At 50.6% G+C, this 13,720-nt stretch overlaps 6 protein-coding genes across 6 annotated transcripts; 3 read left to right on the plus strand and 3 right to left on the minus strand.

The window, feature by feature from the left end:
• Positions 1–1,396: 1,396 nt before the first annotated feature.
• On the plus strand, positions 1,397–1,857 carry LCP9604111_3381 (uncharacterized protein; the record flags this gene model as incomplete). Its single annotated transcript, XM_039070963.1, has 2 exons — positions 1,397–1,692; positions 1,788–1,857. The coding sequence occupies 2 exons, from the start codon at positions 1,397–1,399 to the stop codon at positions 1,855–1,857; spliced, it is 366 nt and encodes a 121-aa protein (XP_038930648.1).
• Positions 1,858–2,783: 926 nt separating this feature from the next.
• On the minus strand, positions 2,784–4,240 carry LCP9604111_3382 (pheromone receptor; the record flags this gene model as incomplete). The annotated part of the gene is made up of 2 exons (XM_039070964.1): positions 2,784–3,631; positions 3,685–4,240. 2 exons carry the CDS (start codon positions 4,238–4,240, stop codon positions 2,784–2,786), a joined length of 1,404 nt encoding a protein of 467 aa, XP_038930649.1.
• A 1,086-nt stretch (positions 4,241–5,326) lies between these two features.
• Positions 5,327–6,718, plus strand: LCP9604111_3383 (uncharacterized protein; the record flags this gene model as incomplete). Its single annotated transcript, XM_039070965.1, has 2 exons — positions 5,327–5,658; positions 5,719–6,718. The coding sequence occupies 2 exons, from the start codon at positions 5,327–5,329 to the stop codon at positions 6,716–6,718; spliced, it is 1,332 nt and encodes a 443-aa protein (XP_038930650.1).
• A 326-nt stretch (positions 6,719–7,044) lies between these two features.
• Positions 7,045–10,275, minus strand: LCP9604111_3384 (phosphatase family protein; the record flags this gene model as incomplete). The annotated part of the gene is made up of 1 exon (XM_039070966.1): positions 7,045–10,275. The coding sequence occupies one exon, from the start codon at positions 10,273–10,275 to the stop codon at positions 7,045–7,047; it is 3,231 nt and encodes a 1,076-aa protein (XP_038930651.1).
• Positions 10,276–10,809: 534 nt separating this feature from the next.
• LCP9604111_3385 (Dcp1 family protein) lies at positions 10,810–11,793 on the plus strand (the record flags this gene model as incomplete). Its single annotated transcript, XM_039070967.1, has 1 exon — positions 10,810–11,793. One exon carries the CDS (start codon positions 10,810–10,812, stop codon positions 11,791–11,793), a length of 984 nt encoding a protein of 327 aa, XP_038930652.1.
• Positions 11,794–12,018: 225 nt separating this feature from the next.
• LCP9604111_3386 (bifunctional triacylglycerol lipase/ester hydrolase) lies at positions 12,019–13,240 on the minus strand (the record flags this gene model as incomplete). Its single annotated transcript, XM_039070968.1, has 4 exons — positions 12,019–12,077; positions 12,135–12,373; positions 12,438–12,622; positions 12,701–13,240. The coding sequence occupies 4 exons, from the start codon at positions 13,238–13,240 to the stop codon at positions 12,019–12,021; spliced, it is 1,023 nt and encodes a 340-aa protein (XP_038930653.1).
• Positions 13,241–13,720: the final 480 nt, after the last annotated feature.

Consider the following 13,720-nt stretch of genomic DNA (forward strand, 5'->3'; position numbering starts at 1 on the left):
CTACTTTGCCTCCACCGATCGTGGAATTAGCCGATCTAGCAAGGACGAACTTGGACTAACTTGGATTAGCTTGGATTGACTTGGACTAGCATCACTGGCACGGACCAAAGAGAGAGAGAGAATATCCTCATGTCTCCATACTGTGGCTTAATTGTCCCTGGTGTGGATAGTATTGGAGATTCCAACCATGAAACGACATGTTATTGCGGGCCCTCGATGGGACTATTGTTTTTTTTAATTTCTGATTTTTGCTTCCTTTAAGTTGAACAACACACTGGGATCTGCATTTTCAATTCGAGTGAGCTGTCAGATCATCCCTTCTGAGCAAATTCACCGTCATTTATACTCACGTCGCCAGTTCGCGGTGAACCAAAAACCCCCCAGCAGCAGCAGCAGCAGACTCCAGGGCTCTCAGTTCGGGTGGCGCCGCGCTTTGCCTGTAGCCGATCTATCGATTCAGCTAATTTGGCGATTGACCTTCCAGGTTTGAGCCGAATCAATTTGACTTTGACCGTCGACTTGACCAATCTTATTGTCCTGCAAATGTCGGCCGTGTTAGCCATGTTAACCATTGTTGACTCCAAAGGCCCCATCTGCGGCGACGTGGTTGGGCCGCTAATTGACCATGTAAGGAGTGCATCTGAGACAACAGCTATCTTAATTTATCTCGGTCTGGTTCAGTCAATCAGCAGCGGTGCAGCATCTCCGCTGGGATCTGCCCCTGGCTGATCTGCCTATCGGCTGCTTTTTCCACTTTAGTGCTGCTGACGGTGTACAATTGCATGTTGTACAATTGTACAATTGTACCTATACGGAATACGCGGAAATCCATATAGTTTTCGGGAGAGTCGGATGCGATGGACTGACGTGACCGGGCTAAAAATATTATACCCTGTTGGCATTCACATGGCGTTATGAAGGATTTCAAAATAATAGAGTTAGGCCCGTCGTTTGATTTGCATTTCTTTGCTTGCTTGTCCTTGCTTTCTTTTTCCTTTTGACTCGGGACATCCAAGGCGAGACGTTGGATTTCTAATTCTGATGCTTATAACTAGCTGTCTGCACCCGTAGATAGAACCCTGCACAAGGGGCAATTCCGGGGTAGAGCTAGCTATAGCTCTCTCGCATGAGCTTATGAGCTTCACCAAATAAATATGGAGCACTTATTTCAATCTACAGGATATCTCAATTGCAACCAAAATCCCTGATTCAAACCATAATAACCAATAATAATCCTGATAGCCAGCCTAATAGTGCCTTCTGCCACTATATCACATCTGAAAGCGGTAGCCCATGTACACATCACGTGTTATGGTCAACAACGTTCACACGCCAAAACAAATCCAATGAATCCATCCTTACCATAAACCATAATTCACACGTCCTCCATCCAACCATGTCTACCTTCATCTCTTCCCTGCGCCCGAACCTGAGCATGAGCCTGGCCAGCATCCCCCGGTACGCCCGCACCTTCAGCACCTCGCCCAACTGGGCCATCGCCCGCCTGACCCTCACTGGCCGCCTCGGCGCAGAGCCCGAGCTCCATGCCACCTCCTCCGGCCAGGAGATCATCAAATACACCATTGCCACTTCCCACGGCAACCGCGAGAACCGTCAGACCAGCTGGTGGCGCATCGTAAACTTCGTCCCCGAGGGCGGCCAGCGCGATTTCATCCTTGGCTTGCAGAAGGGGTAAGTGGCTACTCGTGATACTTTTCTGGCTTGTGCGGCTGCATGCTTGGATTGCGTCTTTTTCGTCGTGTGTTTGCTATATCTTGTCGTTTGAGTTTGGGTCTGCGTGTGCAGTCTATGCGGATCGCGAGCGAGAGCGAGAGCTTGCGCTTGAAGGCTGCATGATGATCTGCAACGCGGGCCTGGTTGAACATATGATAGGTGATTTGGCGGTCAAGCGACGCGCTTTCGGATGAGACGTTACTCTTTCATGTCATGTGGTTGAGCAGAGGTTGGGTTATGGGGTTACCCTGCTCAATTTCCTGTCAACTTGCGCCAATGCAGCTATTTAAGCTTTTAGCTTGATGCAGATGAGCTAACTTTCTCCCGCAGAACCCTCCTGTACGTCGAAGGTGATGCTAAGATGTCCACTTGGGAAGATTCCGAGGGTCAAAACCGGTCCACTCTGAACATTGTGCAGCGTATGTCGATCTCTCGTTTACTGGATCTGCTCCTAGCCTCCCAGAGCAAGAGAGAAAAGGGTTCGATCTAACATTCTTCTAGGCACTCTCGAGGTCCTTAAGCGGCCCGATAACTCCGGTCACTCCGACGAGTCTCAGTAAATGGCTTGATTGGGGCTCGATCAATCTGAATATGTTGCTAGTTATATTTCGTGGCTGGTGAGATTGATTGAATCCTCCTTTGCGGTGTGATAATATGTACAATACCCTGGATACATTTTGTTTTCTAGTGGATGATTTGATTTTGGTAGCGTGTGATGTAGACTTAGTATGCTAAATCTCGATTCTTGGTCTCAAAATATTGGCCTTCGTAGATTCAAGTTGTGACTTATTTCACTTTATACCAGCGAAATATAAGCCACAGACAGGATCTATCCCGGCCTACCACCAACCCGGGGACTACGCCTTCGCTGAACTCTTCTACCTTTCTGTGTGGGGCACAACTGCGCAAATCAAATTATGTATTATGATACTTAAGTAAAACTCTGCTAGACAACAGATCCCATGACCCAGACCAACGCAAACGCAAGATGAGCAAACCGTAATGAAACCACTGCAAGCCGAGATACAACCAGAAGAAGAACAAGCCCACTAGACCTGAATCCTGACCTCGCTCTGCTGGCTAATAACCTGGCGCACATGAATGAAATCCTTACTAAGCTTAGGCGAACTAGGTCCACTAGACAGATCCCGGCTATCACGACGACTAGCCCAAGCATTCGAGGATACAGTCAGCGAAGTACCAACGGGGAGGTCATTCAGCAGCGTCCCATCTATATCCTGACGAGTCTGGCGTCTGTTAAAGAGCGACCAGGGCAAGCTATTCCAGCGCGAGTTCCTGGTAGACCTGGTATAACGGGACAAGGGCGAGGAAGAGCCCTTTTCGATATCGTTGTATGTGCCATGCGTCGAGACAAACGTAGCGAAGGATTCCTTCTGTCGCGAGAACATTGATTTCGCACGGGAGCCGATGCTGCCGACGAGCGTGGTTGCTGTTGAGGCGTGCGCCGCTGAAGGGCCGGAGTTGTGCGTATCGGTTGGGGGCTCGATGCTCGGGAAGCAGTAGCCCAGTCCGAGGTACCAGAAGACTGTGCGGTACATGCGGGTTGCGTCGCGGCCGAAGCCGAAGAAGATGAAGATCATGAAGCCTGATGCGACGGGGGTCCAGCGGTCGAAGAAGACTGTGCCGTCGATGGGGACTTTGGTGATGGTGTTCCATTCTCCGTTGTGGATTCTGCTCCAGGAGTAGCTGTGCCAGGGGAGGGAGAGGATGATGTCGGTGTAGACGACGTAGCCTTGAAGTGGGAGGATGCAGACAAGCATTGATAGGGCCAGGAAGAAGAGACGGAGGAAGCGGGATTTGCTGAGGTTGCTGCTGGAGGCGCGGAGGATGTTTGCGAAGTCGCTTCGGTACTTGTGTACGCGGATGAGGACCAGGCCTGTGATATTTGGTTAATGGAGTGTTTTTGAAGTGAGTTGGGAGTATACTTACAGCAATAATATGCTGCAATGAGGCAGATAATCGGCGGCCAGATCCATGCAAAGACGAGACTAACCCAGCTCTCGTCGAAGTTGTTCACACATCCCGAGATGGCAAATAGCAAGTATCGGCTCTTCTGCCAGATGATATGTGTGATCATTGCGGTGACTGGAACAGCAACGCAGAACAGAATCTCCATGCACTGGTTGCGCCAGCGTTGACCTCTGCTCGGGACTAATGTGGCCCGGTCTGTATCCAGTACGATTGCAAGACTTCGAAAGATGCATGCCAGGCTTCCTGGGATGCCCACGTAGCCGGCAGCCATAAACTTGACCTCGATATCACAGAGACCAGCTCCATCCCACCACGACGCCACGTCGTCCGTGGGCCATATGAGAGAATTGATGATGTTGAACAAGTTGAGGAGGATTGACCAGAATATCAGACTAGTAGCAGGGAAATTTCGGTTCTTTCCATGCAGAATTAATGGCGGAATAGCGAGAGCAATGGAGAAAATAGATAGAATTGGTAGAGCCACGGCCTGCGGGTATCTGTGGTGAATATCCATGACGGCAGATGTAAAACAGAGATTAAAAAGAATATGTAGATAGTCTGGAACTCCAGTTCTCTTGCAAAATGATCAAGGAGACTAAGAGATAGTATGAAAGAAAGAAGAATGGATTGGAACCATCCTCTCTCGATGAAGTATACTCAGCCAGGGGAGGTGATTGACAGCGATTTCTTATTGAGATCCGAATAGTGAGAATCAGGAGGTTGATTCATAGCTCAAGACATCGTGTATTGAGCAAACTCATGTACTATTCAGAGAAAGGTATGGGCTGCAGAAGCAAAACCCACGGCCGGGGGTACCAGGCCTTGACATATTCTGCAACAAGCAAAGAAACCTGTCCATTGAATTAGCTTTGAATTAGACTGAACAAATTGCAATAAGGAGAATAAAGAAGATGAAAGGAGCCGAATAAAGAAATTCGAAGCCCATCGTCTGGGGTGTTGTGGTTGAGCGAATAGTGTGAGGCACCCCAGTCCGGATTTGGGTGTCAATAGACCCGAAAGGGCAGGGAGTTTATTCATTCTGATCCGCCTGTTATTTTTGACTTCGGCATGGGAGATGAATGATTCATAATTGATCTAGACTGTCTAGTCTATCAGGTTGGGGAAATTAGAAGATTGACCAGATTTTAAAGGTGTGAGAGAGTTGATGCGTCTAGTCCGTAGAGGATGACCCTCGGCTAACAATAAATGACACTGCAACAATAGAAATAGTTAAAATGCGTCTATATCTCGTTACTGAATAGTCTACTATTTAGATATGGCATAGTTCCCAAGCTACATAGCTAGTAACAAGAGTAGTCTTGGTCTCAGGTGTCTTGTTTATAGTCTCTTATGGGTGTTAGCCGCCAAAATATAGAATCATATAGGAAAAGATATATAAAATGCGAGATATTCATGTTGACTATTAGGAAGTCTACCTACATATTTATATGCAGTTATTCAAATGTTCTTCGATGGTCAAGTCAAAGCCCTGGAGTGTCGGGCCTCATTGCATCATCCTCGGCATTGTATCCCATACTCTCCAGGCCGTATGGTGTAAGTAAGAGACACACATGTTCCTTTTCCCAACCTCAGAAACAACATGGCGGATGCACCCACTCAGCGGCCCTTGAACATACGTCGCGCCCGTACCTTTGAGGAAAATCAACGACGGAACTCAACCCTCTCGGACACGCTCTCGGAGGCCCGCAACTCTATCCGCTCATCGACCGACGACTTGTTTCTACCCCGTGTAGAAAAAGGCCATGGCACACTCTCGACAGAAGAATCGCATTGGCATTCTGCACCGCTAGGCCTGGCCCTGCTGCCCGCAATAGCAGGCATTTTCTTCCATGAAGGTAGTTCGTTCGTCACCGACGTCACAATACTAGTCTTGGCCGCTATATTCCTCAACTGGTCTGTCCGGTTACCTTGGTATGGCCCCCCCTCCCCCACAATCTCCCCAAACAAAGTACTAATATGAACTATATAAAGGGACTGGTATCGCTCGGCCCAGGCCATCCGACACGAAGAAAGTGGATTTCCAGCGCCCGGCGATCCCCCATTCGAGCTCGACGACCAAGAACAACACAAGGATGCAGCAACAGCCATCTCCGAGCTCCAGATCCACGAGCTCATCGCTCTAGCCACCTGCTTCATATTCCCTCTAGTCGGCACCGGTCTCCTCCACGCTATCCGCTCCAGTCTCTCCCGACCCTCCGAGGGCCTAGTATCAAACTACAACCTAACCATCTTCCTCCTAGCCTCCGAAGTCCGTCCAGTCTCCCACCTCCTAAGACTAATCCAAAAGCGCACCCTCCACCTCCAACGCATCGTATCATCCGCAACAGACCCAATCATAACCCCAACAACCCTCCAAGACCTAGTCAAACGCCTCGAAGAGCTCGAAGCCCACGTCGCAGAGACAGCAACCGCCCGTCTCGCCACAAAACCAAACACCAAAGACCCCTCCCAAAAAGTACAAGAACAAGACCAACCCCAGATCTCCCCAGCCCTGGTCGCCAACGCAGCCCTCGAAACCCGAAAAGCTATCCAGCCCGACATCGAAGCCCTCAACCGCGCCGTCCGTCGCTACGAGAAACGATCCGCCCTCTTCTCCCTGCAGACTGATCAGCGCTTCGTGCGCCTCGAGACACAGGCCGGCGACGCGCTTGCGCTGGCGGCTGCTGCGACGCGGTCGGCCGAGTCTCGTCGTCCAAACTATGCGCTCGTCTTGCTGGACTGGGCTTGCGCGTGCGTCGTCGTCCCTGCTCGGATTGCGCTGTCGCTGGTCGGTTTGCCTGGGCGTGCGGTCTCGGAGTGTTGGCTTGGGGCGAAGCGGATGCTGATCGGGCGGAAGCCTGCGCCGCAGCAGAGATCGAAGTCTAAATCGTCGAAGGGGAAGGCTAGGGCTGGGTCATCCGGTGTATATCGGCAGGGTGGTGGGCTGGTGTCGCAGCGGCGGTCTGAGGTGAGGAATGGGGATGGGGGGTGATGGGGATATGCATGGACTTTTATTTTGTTTTCTTGTTGACTGCATAGTATTTAGTGAGGGGTATTGGGGTGATGACCGAGCGATCAGTATATTGGCGTGCATGTATTAACTTAAGCACTTCCGGAGCATAATTTATCATGGACTGTAGGATAGGAAAATTGACTTTAGTTCAAATTGCTTGCCCAGCCTGTATCATTGATCTCTAGAGGAAAACGTGAAGACATGGCCTCAATACAGCATTATACACATCGAGACAACGTGATGGAATCTAACAACTTCAAAAGCCAAGTCTATGGGAGTCAAAACATGACGGGGTTCGGAAAAAATCAATACCGGCCCCCAGATGGACCTCGATCATCTACCCCAACCATCTTTAAGAATGGCTCAATGATCGATCGCCTCCGCTCTTCAGATATACGACGCTCTTTCTCTTTAGACGGCATCGGAGCAGAGGCAGAAATAAGCACAAGTGCAAAGACAGACGCTAGAGCAGTCTCGACTGCTTGACGGCGTGCTATTGAATGGTTCTGAGGTGGGGGGTCAGGGCTGGTGCTGGTGGATGTGCTCGAGGTGCGGTTCTTGCGGCGGAAACTGCCGCTGGTTATGAAGGCAGTAGCGGAAGCTGGAGTAGGAGACTGGGCTTGATTCTGGCTTGCAGCCCCGGCCTGCTTATCTATCGGTTTATTGGGGGTGGCGTTGTTCTTTTGCTTGGATAATGGGATCAACGGCGTACCGGCCGATACTGGAGCCACTTCATTGGCTATGCGGGCGAGCATAAAAGTGACAAACGTGAATGATACGCTGTGCGCTGGTGAGTAGGCCAGGTGCTCAAGCACCCAGGACTGGCTTTCTTCCCAGTTTCGAGGAGGGGATTTGCTTTTCTCCCGCGCAGCTATCTGCTGCTCCATGTCTTGCCATACTTTCGCCGTGACGATGCCGTCTTGGAGCGAGTTGAGGAAAGTGAGGAGGGTTTCAGATAGGACCTCCAACCGATGAAGAGAGGATATCTCAGGGGCAAATATTGAGCTGAGGGATTTGTTGGTGTCAAGAGCTTCACGCACGGAATTTCGCAGCTTAGCACGCTCCTGTGGGTCCTTTAGAGTCCATGTATCAGGCTGGAAAGGCCAGGCTCCCCCGGAAAGATCCGTTGCCCATGGAGCTTTATGCTCCTCGGATTCACCGTTTGTCATGCTCCACTCTGCAACAGCGCGCTCTGTCAGCTCGGATATCGCCTCGGTCAGTCGGAAAAGCTCGCGGGGTGCCGACAGGCGGATTTCCGTGGAAGTATCTGTGATGGATGGGTGTGGGGTTTTTGATTCGGCCAAGCTTCGAGCACCCGCTTCTGGCATGCGGGTCAACTCGTCAACACTGCAACCGAAGCAGGTGGGTAGCCAACGGCCCTGAACAGGGATAAAGTGGTCACGGCCGCCATCGACATGGAGGACAAGGATGTCTTCTAGATTCACCTTTCCAATATTAAGCAATCGGACGTGTTCGATGTTGCGAACGTAAGCCGTGACATCGATATTCGCTACTTCACCAGGGAGCAGAGTGTGGCTCTCAGACGAAGAAGCCATCGATGGGCCGGTGTCTGGGGCGATGTCTGCAGACTTGCAGACACGCACAACAAGCCACGAGGCTGTTTGTGTAATTGTCTCGTCGACAACTTTATGCCGCTCCGCAAATGAAAAAGTTGCCGGGGTGCCGCTGGTGTTGGCAATAGTTAGGGACCGATGAGCTGGCACATCGAAGGCAATATCCCCGAAATCGACGGTGTCAGGATCTTTCTCTGGGCGCTTATGGTCACTATGTCTATCCACCACAATAGTAAGATCGGGCCGAGCTTCATTCTCGGCCTTGTCTAATTCACGGGCCACTTCTTGATGCACCTTTGATTTCAGATCGCGATTGACTGCATCAAAACTCAAGGTAAAGGTAGCATCCAGAGGCTTGTGGTCAGACGACAGAATGCCTTGGTGTGACACGTAATGGTCCAAGCGGATTAAATCATAGCAAGAGTCGAGCGATGCAATTGTGCTTGCATCATCATCATCATCAGCGGCTTGATCCTCGTCCGATATGTACTCCTCGCTGTTCGCACCGTCTTCATCAGGGTCATAATCAAACAAGACGTTATCATCGGCAACAGCCTTGTCCAGTCCCCTTGCCTTCATCTCCTCGTCCCTCTTTCGGGCCTCCTCCGCTTCCTGATCGAGCTTCTCATGTCTCAGCTTATCCCGCTGGCTACGAAACAGAATCCGATCACACCAGCTGGGAGCGCGCTGCTTCTCGCTCGTATCAAACATGGCCACACTCCCAACGTCGTATTTATACGTCGGCAAGAAAGTGATATGACCTTCCCGCCAACCCTTGTGGAAAGCCGATCCTTTTCTTTGCTGAAGTTTAAGTTGATCGTGCGGGATAAGTGAGGCAATTGTAGTTTGAAGAGACGCGGGGTCATTATGAGGGTCAATCTGTTCGTCGGTGACAGGTTCGGTGACAGTTGCAGTGACTGACTCCGTCTCCTCGTCCGGAGAAGAAGAAGAAGAAGAAGAGGAAGGCGAATCATCATCAGAATCGGCCGTAGAGCCAGAAGGGCTTGAAGACATCTTTTCTTGGCGCTCTTTGTCGTACTGATTGGCGGTATGTCGAGAGAGGACTTGGCGCACATCGTCGCCAGTGATATCATCGAGGCGGTAGTTAAGGTCACCAAACCAGAAAGTGAAATCTTCATCTCCTATTGCTTCGCCCGATTCGCCCGATCCGTCATCCTCGGGCCAAACCGCGTCAAATCTAGCACGCTGGACAATCTGAGAAGAGTCCCAGTTGCGTCTCTCCAAGCTGCCTTTGTCAGACCCAGCTGCGAGATGACAGTTGATAAAGACCAAACGGGTGGTTTCGCCCAGGACAATGCGCGTTGCCACAGCGCCTTTGTTTCCCATGTACCCCATCAGTCCCGTACCGACAGATGTACTACTGACAGAAGCAACACTGTCTCCAATGGCGGGCGACACATATATCAGAAGCAACAAGCCGACCAGCTGGACTTCAGATACTAGCTTATATCCCCCGGGTAGCGCTTTTTCCACAGCTTCCTTCCACCGCTTGGACGGTGTGAGGTCAACATATGGCCGGAACGCTTCTGTTGGAGAAGAGATATCGACCACTTCCTGCAAGCCCAAGACGTACAGGTCTACCTCCTCGGGACTGTAGTGAAAAGTTACTTTTTTATCGCTGTCTGATTTTGGCTCGTCGGGCTTGCTGGGCGAATCGGATTCTGGCTCGTGCGCGTAGTTTGTCCCAGAGAACTTCGGGCACACCCCTTCTCCCTGAACAAACCACCTTCCAACGTCCTTCTCGGTGTCGGAGATGCCGGCTACATTCCACGTGCCGACCTTGACTCGGATCGATCTCCGGCGTGTGTACTCGGCTTTCCTTGCTCTGATCGCGCGTGAAAGTGACAGAACGTCGAGTCCTGACTTCTTAATTTCTTCCGTGTATTCGGCCTCGTGGCTCTTGTGCTCTGATGCGGATGACGGTTGCGATTTAGGACTCATGGTGTGTGATTGTCTGTGAAATCACAATATAAAGCTTCTTTGCCTCGCTTGGCTATGGTTGGAGGTTCAGTGGGGTAGCAGTATGTAGCGTGATGTATGTATGAATGTGTGCGCTTGCGCGGTCCTTAATTCCGGCAAGGGAAAATAGGGTATGAGTGTTGTTGCAGTAGAAGAACGAAGCGGTAATGAGTACCATAGGATAAATAGAAGGAATTGAGCGAATTGAGCGAATTGGTTGTATAATGCGACAATGGCTCATTTCATCAGGTGTCATCCCACCAAGGTTTAGAAGGATCGGATCCTCATCACGCGAAATTTAGGGAAGGAGATATGCCGAGACCAATCAGAAAGGAATCAAATATATGCCAGTACCCAATTACCTTACATGAGGTTCAAAAGAGAAGAGGCGCAAGTAGAGAGTAGAGAGAAAGTAGAAAGTAGAGAGACGCCGGATAAGCGCGAAGGCGGAGCTGCCATGACGATATGCCCCAGCTCCTTCCATCGTGCACAATTCCAAGGGTTCCAACAGAAAATATGACTGCACGCAAACCGCGGAGACAGAACAATCACAATCCTGTCAACCTCACCGATAATGAATCTGACGCCCCATACTACTCCGACATGCAGCAACAACCTGCACCCCCGCTCCGCTCGAACGAAGAGCTCAACCTCTCTGTTATCCGCCGCCATAAGCCCTCAGTGACCTCCATCCTCTCACTCGCCCCCTACGCAGTTGTTTACATCTTCAGCCCCACGACAAAACAATGGGAAAAGAACGGAGTCGAAGGAACCCTGTTTGTGTGTCAGGAAACACAGGGTGAGCTAGGCGAAGATCGCTATACTGCCTTCGTGGTAAACCGCCGCGGGTTGGACAACTTCGATCTCCCTCTCACCGAGGGGGAGAATGTCGAAATTACAGAGGAATATGTGATTCTCAAAGCCGAAGAAAGTGCCGAAGGCGAAGCTGGACAAAATGGCATCGCCGACCCCTTGCACCCCCAGAATTTGTCCAAGAACCAAACCGGCACAAACAACGTGCGCATCTACGGTCTCTGGATCTACTCAGAGCCGCCGCCAAACTCCACCGCGGAGAGTCGCACCATAAATGCCCAGATGATTCTCGAGTGCGCCACCCACGCGGGGGAGAGCATGAAGCTAGCTCGCGAACGTCTCGAGGCTATGCGCCAGACTAGCTTGCACGCCGCAGCAATGGCGGCTTCCACACAGGCACCTCCGATGGAGGAACTACAAACTGGGGTGCCTATGGGACGTCATATTTCGCTGCAAGACATGTTTGGTCAGCAGCGCGCCCAGGACGATTCTTGGAGTGTGCGCGCACACCATCTAGGCCCCAATCAGCACCCGCAGCAATACCCACAGCAATCCAGCTATCAACACATGGTGCCTCACCATCCTACTCCCCCACCGCAGCCGCAGTCCGATGTGCTAGGAGATTTATTCCGGAGAGCAGGGCTAGCTCAACAAGGCAACAGCAATGGGCAGGGGCAGGGGCAATAGAGTGCTGAACATTCCTTCGGCCGTCAATCATTTGTACATGGCGTCTAGCTTTATGATTTATTGTATATTTGAATAGCTTTGGGCTCTTTTTCATTCTGATGGGAATGGGCGTGGCGTAGCGTCTCTTGAGATACCCGTTACAATCTGCGCCAAAGGCGAAATTCATTGTCTTTATGTAGTTCCTGTCTATTCTATGCATAGATTGTAAAAGCCATAGCCTCTCCCTCAAGCCACAATCTGCCCAATCATCCCCGCCACTTTTCGTGCCATCACATCACTGTGTTCTATAAACTGTCAGCAAAGCTACATATCGTAGTCAAAGTCGATTGAAATCCACTTACTCAAACAGAAAGCATGTGGCAAACCCTCTTCACAAACAACCATAGTCGGCCCAGCCTGTCCTCCCTTCCGCCCACGCACCGCAACAATGTCATCCCTCGTCTGATCAGCCACCCAGTGATCATTACGACCAAAATAGAAAAACAGCTTTGCGATAGGCTCACGCGCCGATGCAGCGCCCCAGACATCATCACTCCATTTATCCGAAGTGATAGTCCGCATTTCATCAGCAGCCATATGTCTAGCAGCCGACGAAGAGTAATTAGATAAAGCCTAAACATAGCAAGAAAGAATATCACACATACAAAGCTTGTCGTACCCCACCGCGACTCTTCAGAAAAGCACACGTAGCGTCCAAAGCATGAGCAGGGGGATCGTTCATGACGAGCCGGACCACATATCGAAGAAGCGATGTCGGGAGCAGGAATGTAAGTAGTCGGACGAAGAGACTGACCACCACCGCAAGACGGGGAATGATTGAAAGTAGAGTCTACGTAACCGAGCCGGGATTAGCAACAAGCGAAGGAAAAGAAAAGCACAAGCATCTGGCAAGAGGCGTATTATGTACCGTCAATTTCTGTCCTGAAGGCGACGCAGCGATATCCTTGACAGTCGGGAAGAGCATTGCTCCGCCGATGATATCGAAGGTGCTTTCTGGGCTCGCTTCGCGGTGTCGTCTTAGGATTTCCATGGCGATATATGCGCCAACGGAGTGTCCGATCAGGATGACTTTCTGTCTAGCTCCAGCATCCACGGTAGCTTTACCGTTACCATTGCCGCTTCTTTGGTCTCCCATTAGGGCAGCGAGCTTTCCCTGGACAAAGCGTATCTGACCTTCTAGATCGAGATCAACGCCATTGTTCGGTGGCGGCGAGGGCTGGTGTTCGTCAATCTCAAAGCCGCTGAGAGATGAGCCGTAGATTTGGAATGATTGTAAGCTTGGTGAATTTTCCTCTTCCTCGCCTAGATACTTCGAAAGTAGAGAGAGGAATGGGTGGTAGTAGCCGATCAGACCCGGGTTGCCGGAGATGAAGAAGATTGTCGTCTTTGGGTCTGATGGAGAACCTGTGGTGGTGAGAAAGGTATTTGAGGTAATTTCGGATGCCATTTTTGTTCGGCTTGTCTCATGGAATCTGCTGTAGCGCGCTCTTATCCAGGGTATATAGATGGCTACGGGGTCGTTGGGTGGTCTGGCCTCGGTTAGTGATTGTCCAGATAGATAATATAAGACAATTGAAGGAGTATAATTACACGAATTGTACCCTTTTCTATGTATTCTTTGTGTATATGATTACTCCGGGGTCGTTGAATGAATCGCGCAGGATTGATGGGGAGGTGAAGTCGGATTTGGCTGGTGGATCCAGGCACTCTACATCTATGGAGTAGAACCACCAATGCTAGCCCCTCGACCACCCGAAAATATATGATACGTTTATAAAGAAAGCAGAAAAGGAAAAAGAAAAAGAACCACGGAGAGAGATAATCCCGGGCTCTATGGGTATTTTGATAGTGGTAGGTGTGCAGGCCGTATCTACGGCACTAGAAGATAATTCCAGGTAACGAACACCATGAAAATGGCAGGATACTG

The sequence above is a fragment of the Penicillium roqueforti genome, assembly GCF_015533775.1.
Source record: "Penicillium roqueforti strain LCP96 04111 chromosome Unknown scaffold_05, whole genome shotgun sequence".
In the NCBI taxonomy this organism is placed as follows: domain Eukaryota; kingdom Fungi; phylum Ascomycota; class Eurotiomycetes; order Eurotiales; family Aspergillaceae; genus Penicillium; species Penicillium roqueforti.